Source organism: Dipodomys ordii, unplaced genomic scaffold, assembly GCF_000151885.1.
Source record: "Dipodomys ordii isolate 6190 unplaced genomic scaffold, Dord_2.0 Scaffold45, whole genome shotgun sequence".
Lineage (NCBI taxonomy): Eukaryota > Metazoa > Chordata > Mammalia > Rodentia > Heteromyidae > Dipodomys > Dipodomys ordii.
The window spans coordinates 13765301-13789611 of NW_012267261.1; the positions used below are offsets into that span (position 1 = coordinate 13765301).

The 24311-nt window shown below is 39.1% G+C and overlaps 1 protein-coding gene across 1 annotated transcript in view; it reads left to right on the top strand.

Annotated features, from left to right (window-relative positions):
• Igsf11 (immunoglobulin superfamily, member 11) overlaps positions 1–24311 on the top strand; it is a 117310-nt gene that overhangs the window by 90565 nt on the left and 2434 nt on the right. The window contains exons 3-7 of the mRNA XM_013019337.1: positions 8627–8790; positions 10258–10465; positions 13313–13468; positions 21883–22005; positions 23113–23263. Of these exons, the coding sequence (XP_012874791.1) occupies positions 8627–8790; positions 10258–10465; positions 13313–13468; positions 21883–22005; positions 23113–23263 (802 nt within the window). The remainder of the gene's footprint in view (positions 1–8626; positions 8791–10257; positions 10466–13312; positions 13469–21882; positions 22006–23112; positions 23264–24311) is intronic.

Below are 24311 nucleotides of genomic sequence, written 5' to 3' on the forward strand. Positions count from 1 at the left end.
TTGCTAAGAGTCATTCAGAATTCATGAGTTGACTTAAATTTACTTGGATGAAAGTACTAAGAAAAGACTCAAGTCGGCAAAATGCTACCAATTCAGCTCTTAAATTATGTATTTTACATGTAAATATTGCAAATTGTAGGATGTTTTAAGTGAATTTTTAATCCAATATTTAACATTAAAGTTTAAATTCTTGCCTAGAATTTCAAACATAGAAATACACTCTAAAGGAAATAGGGTTTTTGGTTGCTTGATTATAGGATGTTAGACATTTAAAATGTGAAAAATACCCATTTCTCTCCATTTTTACAGTAAGAAAATTTGGATTATATTTAGTATAATCAATATGTCGAAGAAAATAATCATAAGGGAATGTTATCCATCTTTCACTTTTCTCTAAATTGATTTGAGCTAGTTCCTCCTTTCCCTAGATGAATACTAAAGCAAGTTGTACAACTTGTCTGATTTCTCCAAACTTAAAACAGGAAAATCTTAATTTATATACTGATATATATATATATTATATATATACAGTATTTAATGTATATATGTATAATTCCCAGAATGCTAGAGATATACCTTCTAGGAATTCAGTGGTCTTAACAGCTTCTTTCCAGTGAGCCCCATTGGAAGGGCATCTTGAACAGAACCTGAGACAGTCTGGCACCAGCTCTGACATGTCCTCACATCAGTTCCTAATGCTTTTTGGGCATGTAGGCCTTTCATGGTGGCAGTGGAATGGGTCTTAGAGTATACTGCAGCTTTGCTTTAAAAATTCAATCTGTTAGCAGTGAGGAGATGCAGTTCTTGTAGTTCTAGTGAGCAGTGAAGAGGCCTCTTAGAAAAAACACTGATCAGAATCCCTGCACATGATACCCTACTCGAAGGGGTTGTTCACATTTTCTATGACTGCAGGAACATGTGATCACAAGCAAAGTAGCTTCTGCACTAACAATTTACCTCACAGCACTCATGAATACAGGCCTCAAATCAAAGGGCCTGCACCATTTACCTCTTGATCAGGGCCGCCAAAAAGAATCTCTCTGCACAGTCACCCTTTTCCTTTTTTTTCTGGCTGTGGAAAAGTGTTTGGCTCTTCAAGTTATCCTCTAGATTTCTGCCTTATTTTTTACATGATATCTTTCTGTATACTTCATGAAAAAAAAAATTCTCTGTGCAGTGTCATTAGAGGTTTCTTTCTACCCATAGTCATTATTCCTGGTGTAGCCTTTACATTATACATCTTGTTGCCAGCCATCTTCTTTGTGAAAATTCCCCAGGATAACTGAGAATATTTTAAAACTCTCTTTGGTGTCTTGTGTATGATATCTTAAGGTCCTAGCTAATTATTTAAAGTTCTTCTTGGTCTGACATAATATGAGTTTCTGTCTGCTTTAAATCTTGAGAAATAGGTCTAAAGAAAGAGGATAGACAGCCCTAATTTATCTTTTCATCTCAGAGGAAACATGGCCCTGTACTTTATGTCTTTTAAAGAGAATTCCGATAAGTGGAAGTTGTCAGAATTTCTGATAAATAGGAAAAACAGTGTGTTTCTGTCAAATGTTTCTCTCTATCAGAAAAAGAATAGAGCCAGGTATATTGATGAATTTTTTTATTGCTCAATATGATCCCATTCATAAATATCTTCCAATGTGTAATGTCATAGGTGATAGTATTATCCTAATTTGCTTTCTGAGATATGATCTTTGGAAGAATTTGGTGTGGTAGAAAGCATGCTTTATGTGCAGCCTAAGATGATGTCCTGGTCCTGCTCTTAAGACCTAAAGCAAATGTCTCTTTGGATCCTAGTATTTTCATGGGGAAATTGAGAGATTAGACTAAATCAATTTCATGACATGTTTATTGACTGTACTGTGTACTACCTTGGACTTCTCACTACACAGGGTGATGATCTGATAAATAATCACTGATGAAAGCGTGACTCTATTCATGTTAGTGTTTTGACTGTGAGAGTGTGAGAGGCTGATCTGCACTGAGGTCAGGGAAAATCCTTCAGTAAGAAGATAACACTTGAACAAATAAGAAGGATCAGTAGTGTGTTGGTCAGGGTACTGTAGAGGAGCTGAAGCATAAAAGAGTGTTTATTAGTTTATTAGATTGGCTTATATAATTGGAGGTTGGGTAGTCAAATGGCAGTTCACATTGAAGATACAGAAAACCTGGTAAGCTGCTCAGTCTAAGCTTCTAGAAGCCTCAGAACAAGAGGATCAATGATGTACCCCAGTCCAAGGCTGCAGGCCTGAAATCTCCTTGGTAGGTCAATGCTGGAAGTCCACATTGAATGGCTAAAGAGGCTAGAATCTTACGTCGAGTTAACTGCTATGAGTTACTGTTTCCCATGTCAGGCTTCTCTGGAAACATCCTCAAACATACACACACAGAGCTGTGCTTTACTGCTGTGTGGAGACTTTAAATCTAGGTTGGTTGACATTCAAGATCAACCATCACAGAGGGTTACTAAATAAAAGGGTTGGCGTTTAGAGCAACACGAATCAGACAGGAAAGATTTAGGATAGAGCAAAGGCCCTAATTCAATAAGTTAAGTCGATAAAATAATGTGAGATGATGTATTGGGTTTAACAGATGATAAGTGGCAAGAGAAAGATTTCTGAATTTTGAGCTTGTCCTAGTTAGTCCTGTTTGAACCATTCCCCACCATAGGGAACACCAGAAAGGAGCGAGGAAGACAGAGGGAAGAGGATCTGATCCCCAAGAAATTGGCTGGAAGTGCCTTTGAGATAGGTATGTGGAGGTGTCTGGGGGGCTGCTGGATATAGGAAAAGAGGTTTGGGCTAGAGAGAGAAAGTCGGAAAAGCTACTGGCATTTAAATGAGAATTGAATTCATGATCGTAGATGAGATTCTGTAGGGAAAGTTCAGAATTAGAAGTCAAAGCAGTCTTTTTTTTAAAATTTAATTTAATTTTATTTGTGAACATACTGTACAGAGGGGTTACAATTACATGGGCAGGATAATGCGTACATTTCTTACCAAGCATTGCAGCCTCCTCCTTTGTTTACCCTTCACATCCCTTCCCAGCCTCCCCCCTCCCCCCCAATCCCAATCCTTCTCCTTCCCCCCCCCCCCCACCGATGTTGTAATCTAATCTTCGATAAGGGAGCTAAAACAATAGAATGGAAGAAAGACAGCCTCTTCAGTAAATGGTGCTGGCAAAATTGGTTAACTACTTGTAGAAAACTAAAGCTAGATCCTTATATATCACCCTGCACCAGAATCAACTCCAAATGGATCAAGACCTTGAACTCAAAGCAGACACTCTGAAAACATTACAGGATGGAATAGGAGAAACCCTAGGTCTCCTTGGCTCAGGCCGAAATTTTCTGAATAGAGACCCGGAAACACAACAAATCAAAGAAAGGTTGGACAAATGGGATTGCATAAAGTTGCAGAGCTTCTGCAGGGCAAATGACATAGCTAGCAAGATCAATAGAAAGCCCACGGATTGGGAGAAGATCTTTACTAGCCATACAACGGACAAGGGTCTCATATCTAAAATATACTTGGAACTCAAAAAAATTAAACCCCCCAACAACAAATCCCCAAAGTAACAACTGCCCAATAAATAAGTGGGCAAAAGACTTAAAGTCAAAGCAGTCTTTGATAGGAACAACATTCTATATCACGTGGAGAGAAGTGAGACGGCAGAGGCGACTGCGAAGTATCTGTGGAGATGGGAAGAAAACCAGAGGTGCGCTCTGTTACTGAAGCTGAAGAGAAAGTACTTTTCAAGCAGGGGCGGGAGGGGGGGGAAGGGGTTCATCTCTAGTATATGCTCCTGAGAATCTGTTATTTTAAGGGTTACACAACCAGTAGGAGGTGTTTGGAAAATCCAGGGGAGCTGTTTTTCAGAAGTGGTAGGCAAAGAATAGATTGCAGACTGGGAGCAGAGTCCAGAAGAGTGAGTACAAACAGTTCTTTCAAAAGATTAGCATGAAGAGAGAAAGAGGGCAGACCCTGGAGAGGACTGGAGAGGGTAGGAAGGTAAAAACTTGTTTTCAGTAGAAAAGCCTAAGCATATTTAAAGGCCCAAGGATGGAATTCAAAGCTCACATGAGGGGTTAGCCCCAGAGAACCTCTCACGTAATGGAAGAGAGGGAGGAGATGGGACAAACAACCTGATTTGTAGGTTTCCATGCAGGCAATAGAATGAATTCTTATACAATAGTTTGTAATGATTCTTATGTAAAAGTTCATCTGGTTTCCAGTATTGTGTGTGTGTGTGTGTGTGTGTGTGTGATTGTACAATATGGTAATGCTCTTTGTGGAATGATTTTTTTTGGGTCGAGTGGTATACTAAGATGTGTGTTTTCTATAGAGAAGCGGTTTGGGTTTGAATCCAGGCAGAACTGCTGTCTATCTACTTTCTAGATTTTGTGACCTTGGAGTTGGTTTTACAATTTTCTCTGGGCCTCCAGTTTTCCTGAGATAGGCATATCCCATCAGCAGATGTCTGTGTGGGATGAAAAGAGCAGATCTGTGAAATGCTTGGTGTGGCGTGGTATGTGTGTGTGGTCCGCTTACCTGGATGTCAGCCAGAATAGTTGGAGTCATAGTCCCAGTCACTGATGATAAGATGATAGCAGGGACATACCCCCATGGAGAGATAAGGTCACAGACTTACAGATAACTGACTTCTTGGGGGAGGAAGGGGGGGCATCTAGCTGATTAGATGCAAGAGACTATTTCAACCATACCCTGTTCTGCACAACTTCATCCACATCTTTGTAAGTTCTCAAGCAGCCTGTCTAGAGTATTTCTTTGCAGCATTAACCATATACAGCTGCTCTTTCTTGGCTTCTGCTGCCCCAGAGGCTTGTCATCTGCCAGCAGGATGCCTCTGCCTTAGCAGCTCCTGCCGCTGTTCTCTGGATCTTGTCTCCCACGTACCTTGGTTTGGTAGTTCCAGCTACACCTTTGTTTCATTTCTTAGTTTACTGGTCTATATTGGTTATTATTTTTTCTTTTTAAGATTTGTATAAAAATCGTGTGAGTTGAACTTGCAATTGGTAAGTAGCAGAAGTGGTTGGTGAGGGCAGAGGATAGGAGGCTAGACCTCATCCTATATGGTGACAAACATGCCCTTGGTTTGGTATATCCTCTGATGAATGCAGTGATGCTGTTATCTCCCTGGTTTCCAAACTTACCATTTATTTATCTGTTTGTTTGTAAGGTAGGCTTTCTCTCTGTAGTTCAGGCTACAGTCTTGTCTTAGCCTTCTGAGTTTGGGAGTTATAGGCAGGTACCACCATGTTCCTGACAATCTTACGTCTCTATCATAAATTTGCTGTGCTATATATGTTAGCTTGTCTACTTCCACATTCAGCTTGCACCCTGATAAAGTAGCTCATGCTTGTATTCATTGCCGGTTGCATGACCCAGTCATTTTCTCTTTCTCTAAATTCTGAGATTCTTTGAACTTTCTTTTTAGAACTTAGAGACTTTGCCTAGAAACAGACTTTTTTCTGACCTTATCAAGTTCTTTATATTCTATCACAGATGGCTCACTTTGTGAAGTATTTTACTCTGCAAAATTAACTCCTGAGAACATGATCAGACTGTGAAGAACATGAAGTTCTATAGAAGGAAAGTGTTATGTACGTTGATAAAAATTAACTGTAATCATAACAGTATGTTGTCATGCCACTTTGGGGGAGAATTGATATATTATCATTTGAAATAAAGCAGTTGAGTTGTTGCCCTGGACTTTGTGTATTTTTCATGATATACACCAATAGAATAGCTGCTTGGTAGGGCCTCCCTTGATTTATTTTAGTGGCACTTTATTTCTATGTTCTTCCATCATTGAAGGGACACAACCATTTCTCTGCCCAAGTGATAAGCAAAGTTTTGACTTCCCAGGAGCCCTGATGAGTCAATGTTTTCCTTCTTTGAATTTTAATAGTCTCATTGAGGTATAATTTACATTCTACAAAACTAGCCCATTTACCGGTGATTTCTGCTAAATTTATGAGTTGTACATGCATTACAAGTATTTACTTTTAGAAGTTTTCCATCACCTTAAAAATGTCTCCTTAAGTCTATTTGTATTAAGCCGGACTCCTTCCCTACCAGACGAGACAGCCAGTAATCTTCCTCCTCCTCTCTAGTTTTACCTTTCTACACAGTAGGTATGGGAAGTCAAATGTTGTTCAGGGTTTAGATCTGGTTTTGTTCATTTAGCAAAAATATTTTAAATTCCTAATCAAAAGGGGTAAATTTATTTTTAAAGAATTTTATTAGCATAAATTAATTGCACAGAGTTCATTGTGGTATCTACAGCATGCATATAATATACTTGGACCAAACTCACCCTGTATATATTATTTAGCTTCCCTCTTTCCTCTCTTCTTTTCAACATTTTTTTGGTCGCTTTCATGATCATTTAGCAGAATATATAGTATATTATATATGTATGTATATATTTTTCTTGCTGATTTTGGACCTGGTGCTGTCCTTGGGCATTTTTTTCCTCAAGGCTAGCACTCTACTACTTGAGCCACAGCTCCACTTCTGGCTTTTTGGTAGAATTGGAGATAAGAGTTTCACAGACTTTCTTTCCTGGGCTGGCTTCAAACTTCGATGACAAATCTCAGCCTTCTGAGTAGCTAGGATTACAGACAGCCACCAGTGCCCTGAAGAGCAGACTATTTTTGAGAGGCTCAATCATGTAATAACTTGTATCAGTAGTTTTGATGTTCTTTATATCTAAATAGCATTTTTTTGTTATATGGTTACATCTCATTTTGTTCATTCATTCACCAGTAGTAGATGGATCCTTGTATTATTTCTCTTTCACCATGCATGATATAAATACTGCCACTTTGAATATTCATGAACAAGCCTTTGGGTAGAAGTACGTTTAATTTTTACTTGGGTAGGTTCCTAAGCAATTGTATCACTGTGTTGTAATAGTACACACACACACACACACACACACACACACACACACACATAATTTTTTAAGAAACAGACTATTCTCCAAAGTAGTCGTACTATTTTACTTTCCTATCAGCAGTGCATAAAATGCTGATTTCTTTAAATCCCCATTAGTATTTGGTTATTTTGATTGAAACCATCCCAGTGGATGTGCATTGGTATCTTATTGTGGTTTTAGTGTGAATGTCTCTTTCAAATCAGGTTGTCTTTTTAATTGAGTTGTCTACTTCTTTATACATTCTGGATGTAAGTCCTTTTCATATAATTTATAATAAAACTGTATTTTCTTAAATCTTTTGAACTACAAAGTTCTTTACTTTAAGGTCAGATTTACTAACTTGTTTTCTTGTATGAGATACAATGTTGTAAAATACCTTTGACTGGTCCAAAGTAACTAGATTCTTTCTCTTTATTTATATAAATTTTGTATGTTTATCTTCATTAAGGTTTATGAACACAGAAAGTTAATTTTGTGTATTCTGGGTTGAAATTGTCTTTCTTGATCTCTCTATATGTTACAGTATATTGTTCCAGCACCATTTGTTGAAAAGCAAAATTTCTAGTCTTTTTTAATTTTTTAATGATTTTTTTAATTGTGAAAATACCATACAGAGGGGTTACAATTACATGAGCAAGGGAATGAGTACATTTCTTATCAAGCATTGTTGCCTCCTCCTTTGTTTTTCTGCTACCATGCCTGCCCTCCCATCTCCATGACTACATTCCACCCCCTTTTCTTTTTTTATTAATAACTTTTTTATTGTAAAAAAAAGTAAGAGGGGTTACAATTGTGAGCAAGGAAATGAGTACAATTCTTATCAAGCATTGTTGCCTCCTCCTTTGAATTTCTAGTCTTTTCTCCATTTAATTGTCTTGAATCTTGGTTGAAAAGTATTCAGACATAACTATGAGGGTCTCTTTCCACATTCTTGGCCCTGGACCATTTGACTATAAGTCCTTCTTATGTTAGTACCGAGCTGTCCTGATTACTGTAGGTTTGCAACAAATTTCTAATCATGTAGCACTGTTTCACTCACCTTTGTTAGTATTTTCAAATTCTCTTTTGGTCATTCACATTCTTCATGTCTGCAAAAGTCAAGAGGAATTTTGAATGAAATTGCCCAGAGATCAAAGTGGGGAGAGCTGACATCATGATATGATTGAGTCTTCCAATTCATGAATGTTGTATATCTTTCACTTATTTAGGGTAACAGATCTCTTTCATTAGTGTTCTAAATGCAGTTTTTTATCATGTATATTTCTCACATATTTGTTTGATTTATGTATTTGTAAGTTTCTTAGCTTACTGTTGAATGATGCTTAATGCTGTTAATGATGCTTTTAAAAATTAACTTTATTTCTCATCTTTTATCACCATTTATATCCCACCAGTAGAAATTCCCCTGCATTTTACTTGAATTTGGTTAAATACTGAGGATAATGTTACACAAGAGAACCTCTAATGTTTTCCAACTATAGAGGCAAAGGAATGATCTATTTGATCATTAAGTAAGTCATTAAGTAAGACAGTCATATCTTTCTGATCACATTATCAACGATAATATGATAAAATAAAACAAGCTGATCTTCTTGAGGGGTTTTGAGCTGTCAGGAAAGAGAAAGCTGCTAACCGTGCTTTCCTTTCTCTGTAGGTGTTGCAGTGTCTCTGGAAGTATCAGAGAGTCCTGGGAGTATCCAGGTGGCCCGGGGTCAGACTGCAGTCCTGCCCTGCACTTTCTCTACCAGTGCTGCCCTTATTAACCTCAATGTCATTTGGATGGTCATTCCTCTCTCGAATGCTAACCAACCTGAGCAGGTACTGCAGTTCCATGTTATGCTGCCCCTCACCTTTAATCTTTACTGAAGAGGTGGGTGGGAAGAACATCCTGAGTGAAGTTTCGATTCCTAGAAGGTAGCGTCTTCAGTGTGCCTGTGCTATTTTAGGTCCTCCCTTCTATGCATTATTAATCAACTATCAGGGGAGGCTAGCCTCTTTTTAAAGGTTGTCATCATCATCACCAAGTATTAAGATTAAGAATCTTAGTAGATCTGAAACTAGAACCTGGGATCAAAAAGAAAGATTTAAAGAAGAAATTTTACATATGAAAATAGGAAAATGCCAAGACAGTAAAGGCCAGGTCTATATTTTGTTGTTGTTTGTTATGGCAGTACTAGGGCTTGAACTCAAGGCTTCATGCTCACTTGACTTTCTTGCTCATAGCTGGAGCTCTACTATTTGAGCCATAAGTACAGTTTAGCTGCTTTGCTGGTCATTTTGGACATGGAATCTCAGAGACTTTTCTGCTTTGTTTGGCTATGAACTGTCATCTTCCAGGTCTCAGCTTTCCAAGTAGCTAGGATTACAGTCATGAACCATTGGTGCTTGGCTTATGCATGGTCGATTCTGTCAGGAAAGGGCTGGCATTAACACAAGTGAGGGACTGTACTTTTTAAGTGACAATTAGATATTAATACTTAATGTGCTGAATTAGTTTCATAAGTATCTAAACAAAATTAGGCTTACTAGCCAACAGTCTCTCTCTCATAAATTACAATGTGTCACACAAAAGAATGTACATGAAAATAGAAGCTGTTCTCAATTAACAGAATATATGACAAGGAAAAGAGTCATCATTTGTGATAACCACTGTAGAAAATAATGCTCGAAAAATTAATGAGTTGTGATAAAGGCCACACCGCTTTTTGCAAAGGTAACAATTCCATGAAGGTTTTCTGCTTCAATGAACTTAGTAATACTTAAAATTTTTTCTAAATTGAAATTTTGAATATCAAATTTAGTGGAAACCTATTTTGTTTCTTGAAGCCATTTAATATTGTAGTTAAACTATGCCTTTGAGATTATTTTGTTCAACCTCATATTTTTTTTTCAGTGATGGAGAAGATAAAAGAATAGAACTTGGCCTACAGTTCTTTACATACACAGTTGTGAACCTTTTCTGACAGTTTTTGATATTTGGTCTATAACTATGATCAATCATTTTGTTGTCTAAGAACTATGAAAATGGCAATGCTAACTTTTCCTTTCCTTTGATAAACTGTTTATGAATTGATAGCATTTCTATGTCTGATGAATTATATAAGGAAAATATGCTCTCTTAAAGATACCTGTTGGATAGGTACAATAACGAAATGCTGGGGACAACTGTTAGAAATACATTTTCCTAACATTTCATGCAGGAATAGTTGGTTTGCCTACTGGCTAGTTATATATCTGGGAGAAAGGACACAACCAGTTTATTAATTTTGTGTTTTTGTTTTGTAGGTCATTCTGTATCAGGGTGGACAGATGTTTGACGGTGCCCCCCGGTTCCATGGTCGGGTAGGATTTACGGGCACCATGCCAGCCACCAACGTCTCTATCTTCATTAACAACACTCAGCTCTCAGATACAGGCACCTACCAGTGTTTAGTCAACAATCTTCCTGACCGAGGGGGGAGGAACATTGGGGTCACTGGCCTCACAGTGCTAGGTGAGTGATGAAACTGCCCAGCCTCTTAGACCACTTAGGAATCTGCTGTCTGATGTGTTTGCTTTTGCCTTTCCTTCTACACCCTCAATGTGGTTGTGCTCCTTTCCTGACCTCAGACTCTACCCCTTCTCTACATCTCTGTGTTTTCTATACAGGCTTCCCACCGATTTCTTAATTTCAGGTGGTCTGACCTATTTCATCGTGTTTTCTGATGGTACAAATTACTATCAGAATTGAACCTCTATTTTTTTTGGGGGGGGTGTCTGGTTGTGGGGCCTGAACTCTGGGCCTGGGCGCTGTCCCTCAGCTCTAGGCTAGCGCTCTACCACTTGAGCCATAGCGCCACTTCCGGCTTTCTTCTTTTCTGCTTATATGGTGCTGAGGAATCGAACCCAGGGCCTCATGCATGCAAGGCAAGTGCTCTACCACTGAACTACCTTCCCAGCCCTGAACTTCTATTTTTTTAAAGAATATTTTAGTGGATATTTTACTTTTATTTTAAAATTAATATGCATTTATAACATGAGGAGGCTTCATTGTGATATTTATATATATCATGCAGAGTACATTTTGAACAAATAAACTCTTCCACTGTATTGCTTTTCATATACATGCCATATTATATTATGTGTTCATTCATTGGCTGATTCCACGTCATAAACCAAGCATTAATAAACATGGATATGGAGAACCTCTATTTTTTTAAGCTTTTACAGGACAGATGCTTTTGTTGAGAACAAATTAAGTCATGATAATTTTAAGTGCAGAACAGTGGTTTCAGCATATAGTATTTCCTCTGAAACAGAGTACAGTCCCACCAATTCAGATTGGACCTGTTGTCCTGAGTAGTGTGTGTGTGTGTGTGTGTGTGTATGTGTGTACATGTGTATTATTCTTGGGTTTGAACTTAGGGCCTGGGTGCTGTCCATGAGGTTTTTTATACAAGGCAAGTATTCTACCACTTGTGGCACAGCTCTTTTCTGCTGGTTAATTGGAGATAAGAGTCTCACAGAGTTTTCTGCCTGGGCTGGATTCGAGTTGTGATCCTTAGATCTTGCCCTTTTGAGTAGCCTGTCTTAAGTAATTTTAATAATTTCTTCATCTTATTCTCACAGCTATCCTTGCTTGAATAATAAAGATTATATCTTCATACCAAGGACCAAATAGATTTAGAGCCTTAGGTCATAAGACAATGAATAGTACATGTTAAAAGTTAAAATTTTGCTCTCGGCTGAGCGCCAGTGGCTCATGCCTGTAATCCTAGCTACTCAGGATTCTGAGATCTGAGGGTCACAGTTCAAAGCCAGCCTGGGCAGGAAAGTCCATGAGACTCTTATCTCTAATAAACCACTAGAAAACCAGAAGTGGCACTATGGCTCAAGCAGTAGAGCACTCGCCTTGAGCTGAAGAGCACAGGGATAGCGCCTAAGCCCAGAGTTCAAGCCCCACGACCGACAAAAAAAATTTTTTTTCTCTCATACTCAAACTAGCACTCTTTCCATCAAGCTGTGCTGTTGAGATTCTGTCATACTAAATACTCTAAACATACTAGATTCTTCAGCTCTCCTGTCTTCTTTCCAAATGGATACTTGAGGTAGGCCGAGGTGGCCATGCTCACTTCATTTAGGACAAAGTCCATTGTGACTCCATCCTACTCATGTCTCAGAACCTGGCTCTGTAGTCCTTTGTAAACTCACCCTTTTTCTACTTTCATTGTGTAGTTACTTGAGGATATTGATGGTGGGGTTAAGGGCATGCTCTAATCTCATTCTTATACCTGTAAGTTGGGTTACGGGCTTCCCAGGTGATTTGTTTATTTTTTTAACTTTTAAGGAAAAAAAGCCTTCATGTTTTAGTTGGTACTACCTCCAATGAATTATTTTGGGTTTTCCTTCAGAGCAGCGTCCTTGTCACAGATGTGAATCCAAGGGGGGGTTTACACTCCACCACAGCTCTGGGTTTGCTGAGCTTCTCACTTCCCTTCCCTTTCCTAAATAGACCTTTTCATGATTCCCTCTTCCCTCACCCACTCTTCTTCCTCACTGCTCTGTCTAACCTGCATGCCTTTCACACTTGTCTATTTAGTTATGAAATAGTGAACACATTCACTGAAAAGTCATTACAATTAAAAAATATATCATTATTTGTCCTTATACTCTTGGTGTCTATATTTCCCGGCATGAGTCCTCTAGCCACAGGCTTCATTTAAAAAAAAAATCCTTGTTTTTTTGCTAGTACAAATCACCACTTCTTCCTTATTGTTTCTTTAGTTACTTTTTTTTCTTACCCTTTGTGTTCTTTTTATCTTAATGATTACAAATGTCAACTGTTTTATTACCAATTTTCCTTTAATTTGAGCCCTACTCTAACTCCCCACCACAAAGCAGAATTTGGTATAAAGTATTTTGTCTGGTTTTGTTTGTAAAGTAACTAATCCCCTTGTCCAGGTGGTCTCAGTCAGAGGACAGTTGATAGGGTGTGTTGATAGGGTAGGAACTTGAGTTTGCCACTGAGAGGGGCTTTCCAGCAGTGTTTTTGATGGTGACCCATTGAAGTGAACAGAGTGAAGCAGAGTCAAACCAAGACCATGAGATACTTTGAAGTATGAAAAGGTGCAGCTCGTCACAAATTTGTCCCTTGTCTGATGAAATTGCAGGCCCTGTCCTGAAACCAAGTCTTGTTAATTAGCGCACGACTACCTTCTAGCTTTGCCTGGAGATTTTCTCCTGGTGTGTAATCAAGGAACAGTGTTCCCTGAGGATCCCCAGTACTGAATGGTAATGTTTTCCTCGCCAGCCCTTGGCTCATAGTAACCATGTACCCCTTTGCTTACTCTGCCTATTCTAGTTCCCCCTTCTGCCCCACACTGCCAAATCCAAGGATCCCAGGATATCGGCAGCGATGTCATCCTGCTGTGTAGCTCAGAGGAAGGCATTCCTCGGCCGACTTACCTCTGGGAGAAGTTGGATAACACACTCAAGCTACCTCCAACAGCCACTCAGGGTAGGTACAGTGCCCCACAACCCATTTCATTCCTTTTCATGGAAAGTTCTGAGATTTTCATGGTCATGAACTTTCATATATTTTGAAAAATACCTGTCTTTTTTTCTAGATATTTTTGTGTGTCTAGCACAATGGTTTCTTTCCCTTTTGCGTGTTGACTTTTCTATACACAGGGGAAGTTCTGTTCCATCACAATGGATATTTAAGGACCAGGAGACCCAAGGATTGGTCACCCAAGACAGGATAAAGATGGAGAGACACAAGTATCATGGTTCTTACAAGCAAACCCCTAGTATTTGGATATTTTAAGGGAAACATCCTTGAAAATTTGAGAAAGTTTTATGAAATAAAATGAGGAAAAATGATAGGATCCTATTATTTTTTCTGTTTTAATTTATCAGTAATGAATGTTATATCATCTCTGTCATAGAAAATGTTCCTTTTAGCATTCTTAGGGCAGAGTCACAAATCTTAATTTAAATATAAAGCTCTCACAATTATAAGCCTAACTACCCAGGAGACTGAGGACCAGAGGATTGTAGTTTGAAGCCAGCCTGGGCAGCAAGTCCACAAGACTCCATCTCTAAAGTAACCAACAACAACAAAAATACAACCAGAAAAAAGCCAGGCTTAGTTGTAGAGTAGCAAAAATGAGTGAACAAGCCAACTGAACACTAGGCCTGAGTTCTAGTAGCCAATACCAGCAATAAACAACAGCCTCAAATCAGATGCACGTGTGTGCGCGCACGCACACACACACACACACACACACACACACACGGATGTGCATGTGTACAACATACACACACAGAGCGTAGAGTTGGCAGTTAAGGGGGAGGCCCCAAACAGCCTTACTTGTTCTTAACTTTGAATCATGTTGTGAATTCCTGCCTGCCTGTCTGACTGCCATGGCAAGGGAAAAAGTCCTCAGCTGTCAGCTGATGTTAGTTTCCTGAAGACTCCCAGGTTGGGATTAGCGGTAGAGTGCTTGCTTAGCATGCATGAAGCCTTGGGTTCCATTCCTTAGTACCACGTACACAGAAAAAGCCAGAAGTAGTGCTGTGGCCCAAGTTGTAGAGTGCTAGCCTTGAGCAAAAGAAGTTCAGGAACAGTGTCCAGACCCTGAGTTAAAGCCCCAGGACTGGCAAACAAAAAACAAAACAAACAAAAATCCCCCAAAACCCAAAGGAATACTGATTGACCTTCTTGTCCTCTCTTAATTCACATAGCCCCAAATTCATTATTTAAAACACAATAATGTTTGGGTTACTCTGATAATGAGTACTACAATATTGTGAAACACTGATAGTTTATAGCTGAAAGTTTCAGCCATATTATGGCTTATGTGTGTGTGTGTGTGTATACTAATTAATTTTACCATTGTAAGATACCTAAAATGGCTCTGTCTTAAATTGCTGAAAACTATGTTCAAATCCCAGATTTTCCGGTATATTTCTTAACTATTGACTGACTTCTCAAACTGATGTTAGTTTTTGTAAAATAAAAGGGTCAACAATGTCATCTTCAAGGGCCTCTGTGGCAGCATTATTCCATGCCTATGTTGTGCAATTTTTGTGGGATATTGGATACATTTTTGGAATTACAAATGGACATTGACAATGGCTATTTGTAGTAAGTTGAGAAATAGTCCTAGAAAGAACCCTCTGTCTCTTGGTTTCTGGCAGGTGTGTGTCTATCAAATAACTCGGTGTATTGTCTGTGCACCTTGAGTATTCTTGGTACTTTATATACAAAAATGAACTTGAATACCGAAAATAAAAATTTCACCTTTTATAATTTGAACTTTGGATTTATCATCAGAATTACATTGGATAAACATTATTTATTGTAAAAATAAACATTATTAGAGTCAGATTTTTAATTTGTGTACTCAGGATAATATTTCTGCTGTATTCTGGTGAAAAGCAACTAGAATCTGATTATGAGGAAATGTCAGGCAAACAGTTATGAAGGGACCGCTGTGGTTTGGCTATAGTTTGCCTGTGTCCTTCAGAGGTCAGTGTGTTGGAGGCCTGGTCCTCTCTGTCCTCACTCTGATGGTGGTGGGCCCTTTAAGAGATAGGGCTTAGTAGGAGATCCTTAGATTAATTAAAGGTGTGTCCTTCAAAGAGATTTAGGAAGGTTTTGTGAATAGTTATAAGGCCCCAGAATTGTTTAGTAGTGAAATCTCTTGTTCCCATTTGTCCCGCCCAGTCACTTGGGGCTGCTGGATCTGGGACTTTCCTCCAGTTCCACAAGGCTCAGAAAACCTGCCTAGTGTCCATAGAGTATCATTTGCCCATGTCCCTGAGGTTGCCCATGCACTGAGGTTGAGGCTGAGAGAAGAGCTCTCCCTGGCTTTCTAACAGGGTATCGTGATACCCCAGGGTAATGTATTGCAAAGCAGACTAGCGCAGAGCCTGGAGTGTTCCAGCCAGTTCCTTCCTCCTTCACTCAAGATGCTGCCTTCCCAGCATATTCTACAATTACTCTGGAGAGATACCAGCCAGAAAGCAGAAGGCAGCGCTCCTGGATCAGCCCAAGGCCACCTAGAGAACTATCTTGCAAGAGCATAACAAGAAGATAAAAATTTTAAACCAAGAAAAGGGCTTCGTTTCTGGTCTTGTTTTTAAAAACACCACCATCTCTCCCCTGTGCCGATGGCTGTCCTCACCTATTATTGTGTTTTAACTTTTCTGTGACATCATTTTATTTCTGAAAGCTGCTTTTGGCTCTTGTGACCTCGCACATTATTTTTCTCAGGGAGTTTAATAGCGTGACATGTTGTAGTGGCTTTCATATAACTTGAGCATCATGTTTCCTGTATGCCATTCCTCCTGTTTGTTGAGGCTAGCTCCCTTTCCCTGCAACCCTTTCCTCCTCTAGCTCTCCACTTGCATGGCTGCCCTGAGTCTGTGGACTGTGCTTCTGCCAGCAGCCCCAGGGAAGACTCATTAGATACTAGATACAGCGGTGATTACTGATAGGTGAGCAAGTTGGTGGAATTCTCTCCCTATCACTGCTGGAGTGGCCTGTTCTAGGTCCTGGCTATAAACAGTGGGCTCTGTCTCTTTCCATCCACATGCACTGTACACTTAAGTCTCCATCTGAGACCTAAATCCAGCTTTGGCTTTTTGCCTTCTCCTCCTCCTCTCTGGCTCCTGTGGGGGTACCCCTCATCTTTGTTAGACAATATATTTGAAATAATCACTGAGTATACTTTATCTCACTTTTGTAATTAGAAAGTATTGCATATGAGCTTAGGCCAACCTGAAGTCAGTTTCAGACAGATTTAGCAGATTTTTATGATTCAAAGTTATTTATGATCATTAAAACTCAACCATTACAGAAGTAAAGTTGGAAAAGTCTAGTAATCAGAATGCAGGTTAAAGAACTAAGTAACTGATGTCATATGAGTTACTTCTTGGTAGCAGAAAAGACTGATTTTACATGCTTCTGAAAAATCCCCACTGCAAAATAGATATGTGAACAGTGTGTTTTATCCTCTAGTCTTTTGTCTTTTCTTTAAAAATTTTTTTAATGTAAATGCTATCTTGAAACCTGATGGTGCTGCTGCCTCCTATACTTCCTCCTCCTCCTCCTCTTCCTCCTCTTCCTCCTCCTGTTCTTCTCCTTCCTCCTCCTCCTTCCCTTCCTCCACTTCTTCTTTGAAAGTGTTCCATTTTAATATAAAAAAGTTAAAGTAGGGATAAGTAAAAGAAGAGAACATTTCCTATGGGAAGGAGAAAAACATTTTCTATTTCCCATATAGGAAATGGGAGTTCAGACACCTTAGTAACCTGATTCTTTCAATGTAAGACTATATTAAGGATTATTTCATATAAATAAAAATTATCTTGAGTTCTTTGCAAATACTTTAATAGAAATTCAAAGAAAAATGAAGAATAGTGTAATGCTGTAGAATATATGGACATGAAATTTGAAATTGATTAAAATACATGAATTGGCAAACACAATATCTATTTCAATGGCAAAACCAAAATCAGAGCATGCAGACAAAGTATTTTTATAATTGAATAAAGGAATGGAGCTAACAGAAGTAGCATGTACATGGAAGGTAAAGTGTCACTGTTAAGTTTAAGCTGGGCACCAGTGGCTGTTAAGGAAGCTGAAACCTGGGGGATTGAAGTTCAGAACCAGCCAAGGCAAAAAGTTCCTTAAGACTCCATCTCCAGTTAACAAGAAAAATACTGACTGGAGGCATGGCTCAAGTGGAAGAGCACTAGCTTTGGGCAAGGAAGCAAAGAGGAGTGTGTGGCTCTGAGTTTGAGCCTCAGTACCAGCACATACACACATAGCTTTAATCAATGGCAGAGCAGATTGTCCTCATGTGTTTGTTTAATTTTTAAATTTTACTGTTCCCTCTCCCCAGCCTGTACAGATCATTTCCAACGTGTTATCTGTTGCATTGCTTCCCCCTTTGTCCTTTGTCTCACCATTTTGTTGTTTCTCTTCCCTTCCCTCATTCAGATAAATGCATATAAAATACCCAGGGTACCAAAATCAAATACAATGACAGCAGGGGATAAATCACAGGGGAAAAAAGAAAAAAAAATACAAAAGAAACAAGAAATCACATAGTACATGAAAAACAACAACAACAAAGAAAAACTTCTTGGAGTTCATTTCACTTAGCATCATCTTATATGGCCATATGTACATAGCTATTGAGCTATTCTGCTCATCTGCTAGGATAACCTTAAACATACACTGATTCTTACAAATGAGGGAAACCATGGGACCTATGTTTCTTTGGGTCTGGCTTACTTCACTGAATATGATTTTTTTTAACAGAATATTGAGACTAAATAGAAATGATTTACTATTTGTTTTTATTACATAAATTTTTATCAATTTATTATTAAAATATATAAATTTATTAAAGTATATTATTTTTAAAAAATATATAAATAATGAAAATACATAATTCAATTTTGTAATTACTATATATGGGAAATTTGGGGTTATAAGAAAACTTGTAAAAATTTGGACAGATGTTTTCATATGGCTCAGAAAAATACATAAATTTGTTAAGAAATCTCGGGAGGAAATTCCTCCATAGAAACATCACTAGAAACTATACTGATCTCATTAGCATCCATCATCTCACTTGGTCTTCAGTGCCCCCTGATGTCCAGGCACTTTTTGAGCACCACCAACAGACGAGGAAGCTAAGGCAGCCATGGAGATCCGGCACATCTGAATTCTGCCTGGCTGGAAGGAGGCTGTGCAGTTCTTGACCACATGATTTTCACTAGCACTGTGGATGAGGTAGCCAGAAGTAGGGCTCTGGAACCCAGGAAAAAGACAGAACTGGAAATGTACACTCAGGCTTGTTTCTCTCTAACGCTGAAGAGACTTGTAGGCCGGATGTGTGGTTGTGGGGGATACAAGGCTGCAGTGAACTAAACAGTGGATTTGTTGTCTTTTGAACTTCCCAAAGCTGTGTGCTTTGAAACGGCAAACAGCCTTGTGTCCATCTCTGAAAACATCTCTGTTTAGTTTCTGGTTAATCCTGTCTTATCAGTATGGCTGTCTCTGTCCCTGATTAGCTCTGAGCCAGCTCTGCACTATGGAATGTCAACATCACTTAATCACACATTCTTGCAGTTCATTGTGTCTACGTCAAGAAAGTAAGGGAAGACAGTGGTTTCAACTTTTTAAAGCAATCACCTTTTTGTTCACCTTTTTGAACATCATGCCCAAATGCTGCTTAGAGAATCTATTGTAAAATTTTCCAAATTGTCGCTTTGGAAATGTTATTAAAAATTGTTGGTTTGTTATGAGCAGATCAAATTGCTAGAGTTTCAAAGTTTAAGGAGAAAGGAGCACATGGAACTGTAGCTTGGTTGCCCAGCGTTTATGCTTTTCTTGCACGGTGAGTGTTGAAGAGGGAGTTAGCAGACAGTTTGTTCCTGATTCCAACCACGTTGGAAGATGGCATGGTGAGAATGCCTGTCACAGAATGGTAGAGTTTTAAATACTTTTCTGGAAAGCTGGGTGTGTGATTATGAGCTGAATTCTTGTACAGAGCTGATTTTATAAAGCGCTGCTACCTGTGTGTGTCTTAGACAAATCACATGGCTGTCCATAGGGAGGATAGCACCTAAGCATGTGGTGACCATGAAATGAGACATATTAAAGACTTAGTACAGTGTACATGGTATTAGGAAGAAGGTAGCACTTTTATTGGTGGATCGATCATTTATTGAGTGCCTTTCAGTGTGCTGGAGTGGTGCTTGCCAGAATTTCAGAAGACAGAAGTGCCAGGGGGACACAAGGGGATCTCTAGAAGTGAGATGTGAAAAGTCAGATAGAACACAGGGGAAAGGAGAATGCTGCCTGAAGTCTGCGGCAGGACCCAGAGAGTTCACCGAACCTCTCTTCCAGCCTTCTTAACATGGAGAGCTCTCAAGATTTTCTGGATTTTTTTTGGGGGGGGGTTGTTGGTTTTTGGTTTTAAAGAAAAGGAAATAATACATGAAGGACAAACTGAGAAACCACTAAATATTATTGACTTTGTATGTATCATATCATCCAAATATCCAGGATTATCAAGCATTGTGTCCTGTCATCCATTTGAAAAATACCTGTATTGTATGGATTTAATTTTTTTAAAAGGCAAAAAATGGAGTGCCTCCTTTTCCTGCCCAATATGTCAAAGAGAGTTCAAGTATGTGTGTGATGATTTGGAGTCATTCCTCATGACTGTCTGGTGTACTATGTTAGAGGTTTAAGGACAACTTGACAGCACTGGCGTTATGAGGATCATCCTGTGAATTCCTTCTGATACATAGTCTAGTGTGGGGTAGTGGTTCTTTCCTGTTCCATGCTCTATTGATTTTGCAGACTCTCATTAGACCTCCCCTAGTACCTGTAGTAATCTAGCCTTGTCTGGCATGTAACCCATTTACTGGAAATGCTTGCCTTCTTCTCTGATGAAGATCTGTCCTGTTCATCATTGTATCACAGTTTTCAGTATTCCCCAGCCCAAGTATATTAGTAAATGAAGAAATTGATAAAGGTAGGCAGGCTGTGGACATCTGCTTCTATGATTGAGATAAGAATGCCAGTAGCCTGCAGACACCAGATAGCTAAATCTTAGTTTATATAAACATAATTTGACCCCAGGGCAGAGGAGCTCCCAGTGGGGCCTCAGGCATGTTTGGACTTTGTGCCAGAACTTCTTTCTTAGCTGTTAGGAAGTTTTTCCGTTTACTATTTTGCTGTAATTTTGATTAGTTTAGGAGACAGAATGCATTATGTTTTCTGCCAAAGGGCAAGAAAGTAAAGACTAGAACTTAGAAGCTGAGACAGACATCCATCCAATACTAATTTCTAATGACTGGCTGTGTAATCTTATTTTCCAACTACTTATTTCCCAATCCCAAAGAGATTAACAATAAAGAGACCTAAAAGGGTCATTTAGATAAAGTTCAGATAACACATATAAGATAATATATAAAAGTTTTCCTAGTGCCTGGCACATGTTCATGACTGTTTGATTTTTATTATTACAGGAATAATATAAACTGTGATGGTATTGATGAGTTACTAAGATGCAAACTGACTAGGTAATTCTCAGACCTCTTGATGTGGGGAGAAACACTGTCTGACAGCCCTGGGCCCTGACTGCTTTTCCCCAGCCTCCAACACTGTGTCAGATCAAGGCCAGCCTGTCCCCGGAATAATAGAGCTTCTTGGAGCTGCAAATGCAGTCTCACTCCTGCAAGACATGGGATGCCTTCACTGAAAGACTGGCTCGAAGACTGCCCACATGCTTAGGAGTAATACTGTGAAACTGTCTGAGGCCCTTCCTACGCAGTCTCCCTTCTTCCCCTCCCCCTCACAGATGTCAGACTTGCACAGAAATCTGAGGCTCTCCGTGCCTTCTCCAGCTTCTTTCCCAATTTTTTATTGCTTTATCCCTCAGTAAACCTCACAGTTACCCTAGTCTATTGGAACTATCATAATTGTTACTGTCACAGTTATAGCATAGACAGAACAGATGGTTTCTCCATCTATAAAGTTAGGATTGTTATGGATGCTCACTTGGTCTTTATGTAATCACAGCACTCATAATTAAAGTGTGGTGTCCTGATCATACATTCTCTAGGACAAGCTTAGCCACTCTCATTTAGGCTCTTACATGCTGGTCTGCATGTTGAACTTTGAGATAGTCCTTATTTGGGACAAGGCCTCAATAGTTCCAGGCCCGAACATGTTGTAATGATTTTAGTCTTTATTTAGGAACCAAAAACTTCTTCTCAGCTCCACTGAAAAAATGAGGAAAATTGATAATTGTACCTTGTATCGATTGTTACAGTCTTTGGATTACTTTGTTTCTTATTTATCCACTTAACCAGATCCTTACTTACTATTTTTTGTGACAGACCAGGTGCAGGGAACAGTCACCATCCGGAACATTAGCACTTTGTCTTCAGGTTTGTACCAGTGTGTGGCCTCTAACGCCATTGGAACCAGCACCTGTCTTTTGGATCTTCAGGTCATTTCCCGTAAGTACAGTTGCACATCGAGGTGCAAAACTTCTTAAACCTTAATTGTTGTGAGGTTATCAGAATATTACATAGAAACAAATTTGGTTTTAATCATTGTTAAATGTATGTAAATATCATAAGTATACTTTCCTTTTTTTGTCCTAGTACTGGGGATTGAACTCAGGGCTTTACGCTCTATCTAGCTCATAGCTAGAGCCCATACTTCCATCCTTAAGTATACTTTCTAAACCTCAGCAGTATTATAACCTTCATGACAAAATATCTCTCCTTAAGACCATCAGCTTCAAACCAGTTCTTGTTTCATAGTGCTGTAAACATGATGATGTCTGTGTTGATCTTGTAGCTATGGCAAGACCTGGGGTGTTTCCTAATCCCTTATGTTTGCCTAATTAGCAGTCATCTGGTTTTGAGAGCAGCATTTGTCAATAGTTGAGAATTCTAGGCTGCTTAATTCTGGTTGCAGAAGGGAATTATGCTATCTAAATGAATCTCAGGAAATGGAAACATGGGTTTTTTTGGTTGTTGTTGTTGGTAATGTTTGTTTTTGCTTTGGGAATGGGGCCAAGAAAGGGAGGAAGGAAGGGTGAACAAATGCAGTCATATTATTCAGTATATACTAAGTGGAAAATGACCTATGTAACTTGCGGTCAGGGATGGGAGGGAAGACTGGGGGAAAGCAAAGGAAGGAGCGACTTCGTCCAAAAAAAATAAATGTGCTCATTGTACCTGACTTATGAAAATGACAACCCCTTTGTAGAATACCTTAATAAGAATACCTAAAAAAGGGATTGATGCAGCTGGGATGGGGCCAGAAAGTATCTGACTAGGTCCCAGAGTGCACTGGGGCCTTCAGGCAGGGTGGATGGGTACTGGCCTCTCCTGTCCTGCTCTAGCTGTGCTCTCCTTAAGCTGTGTGAGTTGTTAAATGGGCCAGTCATGCAGCAGATAATGAGAGCCTCCCTAGCCACTGAGAGAAGTGGAATGCTCATTAGGTTTAACCAGTGCGGTCTTAGACAGACTAGGACATTTGTAGCAAGCTTACATATATTTATACAGTTGTATAGGTATATACTGTTTCTCTTTCTCATTAAATTTATTTCACAGCCCATCCCAGAAGCATTGGACTAATAGCTGGAGCCGTTGGCACTGGTGCCGTTGTTATCATTATTTGCATTGCACTAATACTGGGAGCATTCTTTTACTGGAGAAGCAAAAACAAAGAGGAGGAGGAAGAAGAAATTCCTAATGAAATAAGGTTTGTATGTCCTAATCTGTTCTGCTTAGCTACTATGTATGCCTCTTCATCTGGGCAGTCAAGATTTCTATGTTAATCATATAACTGTGATGGCTATGGGCATTAGAGTGACCAACTGATATTTTCCCTTACATTTTATCACTTTTCCTTATAGCAATATTCACCTGTATTCATTAAGAGTTCTCCTACTTCTTCATATCTCTACTATGTTCAATGATTGTTACAATAGATACATTAGTTTAAAATATTCATTTAACATTGGCCTTTCTGATATATAGTAGCATCAAGACAAAAAAAATGTACCAGTTCCTATACATAGATAGGCACAGCATATATCTTAATGTGAATGAGTGTTTTAGTCTCTTTTTCAGTACTTTAACAAAATACTTGAGGCAAGCTACTTTATTTTTAAAATAGTTTTATTGTGACTCATAGTTCTGGAAAGTTCAGATCTAGGAATGTATGTTATTTTTGCATAGTAGTGAACAAAATCTGAGAGAACGTCTTATAGGAAATAAGATTTCTTTTGGTTCATGGTTTTAGAGGGTTTTGGTTGGTGTTTGGATGGCTCCATGTATTTGAATGGAACATCATGGCAGCTAGAGTATGTGGTACAGGAGAGTGCTTTGCCTCATGGTGGACAGGAAGTATACCAGAAGGCACCTAGTACTACTTTCCTGGTGATCTACTTCCTTCAGTTAGGTACCACTGCCTAAAATTTCCAGAATCTTCCAAAAGAGTACTAGTATCCTGAAACACATTAGTCTGTGGGAAGATGTTTCATAGCCATAAGAAGGGGCCCCATCTGTTGGCAGCCTTGCTAACAGCAGCCTCAAGCAGCATGGAACATTTCCTGGCAAGAGCTGGGAAGGACATGGGTATATGTGCCTGACTGGGTGCCCTCTTCGTACAGAGCTGCCAGGATTCACTCAGGGACGCTTCACTCCCACAACTTCATCTAATTCGAATTACCCCAGATCCCCACCTCCAAATACCACATTTCACTCTCTTAACTCACAGTGGCAATCAGGATTCAACATGTTAAATT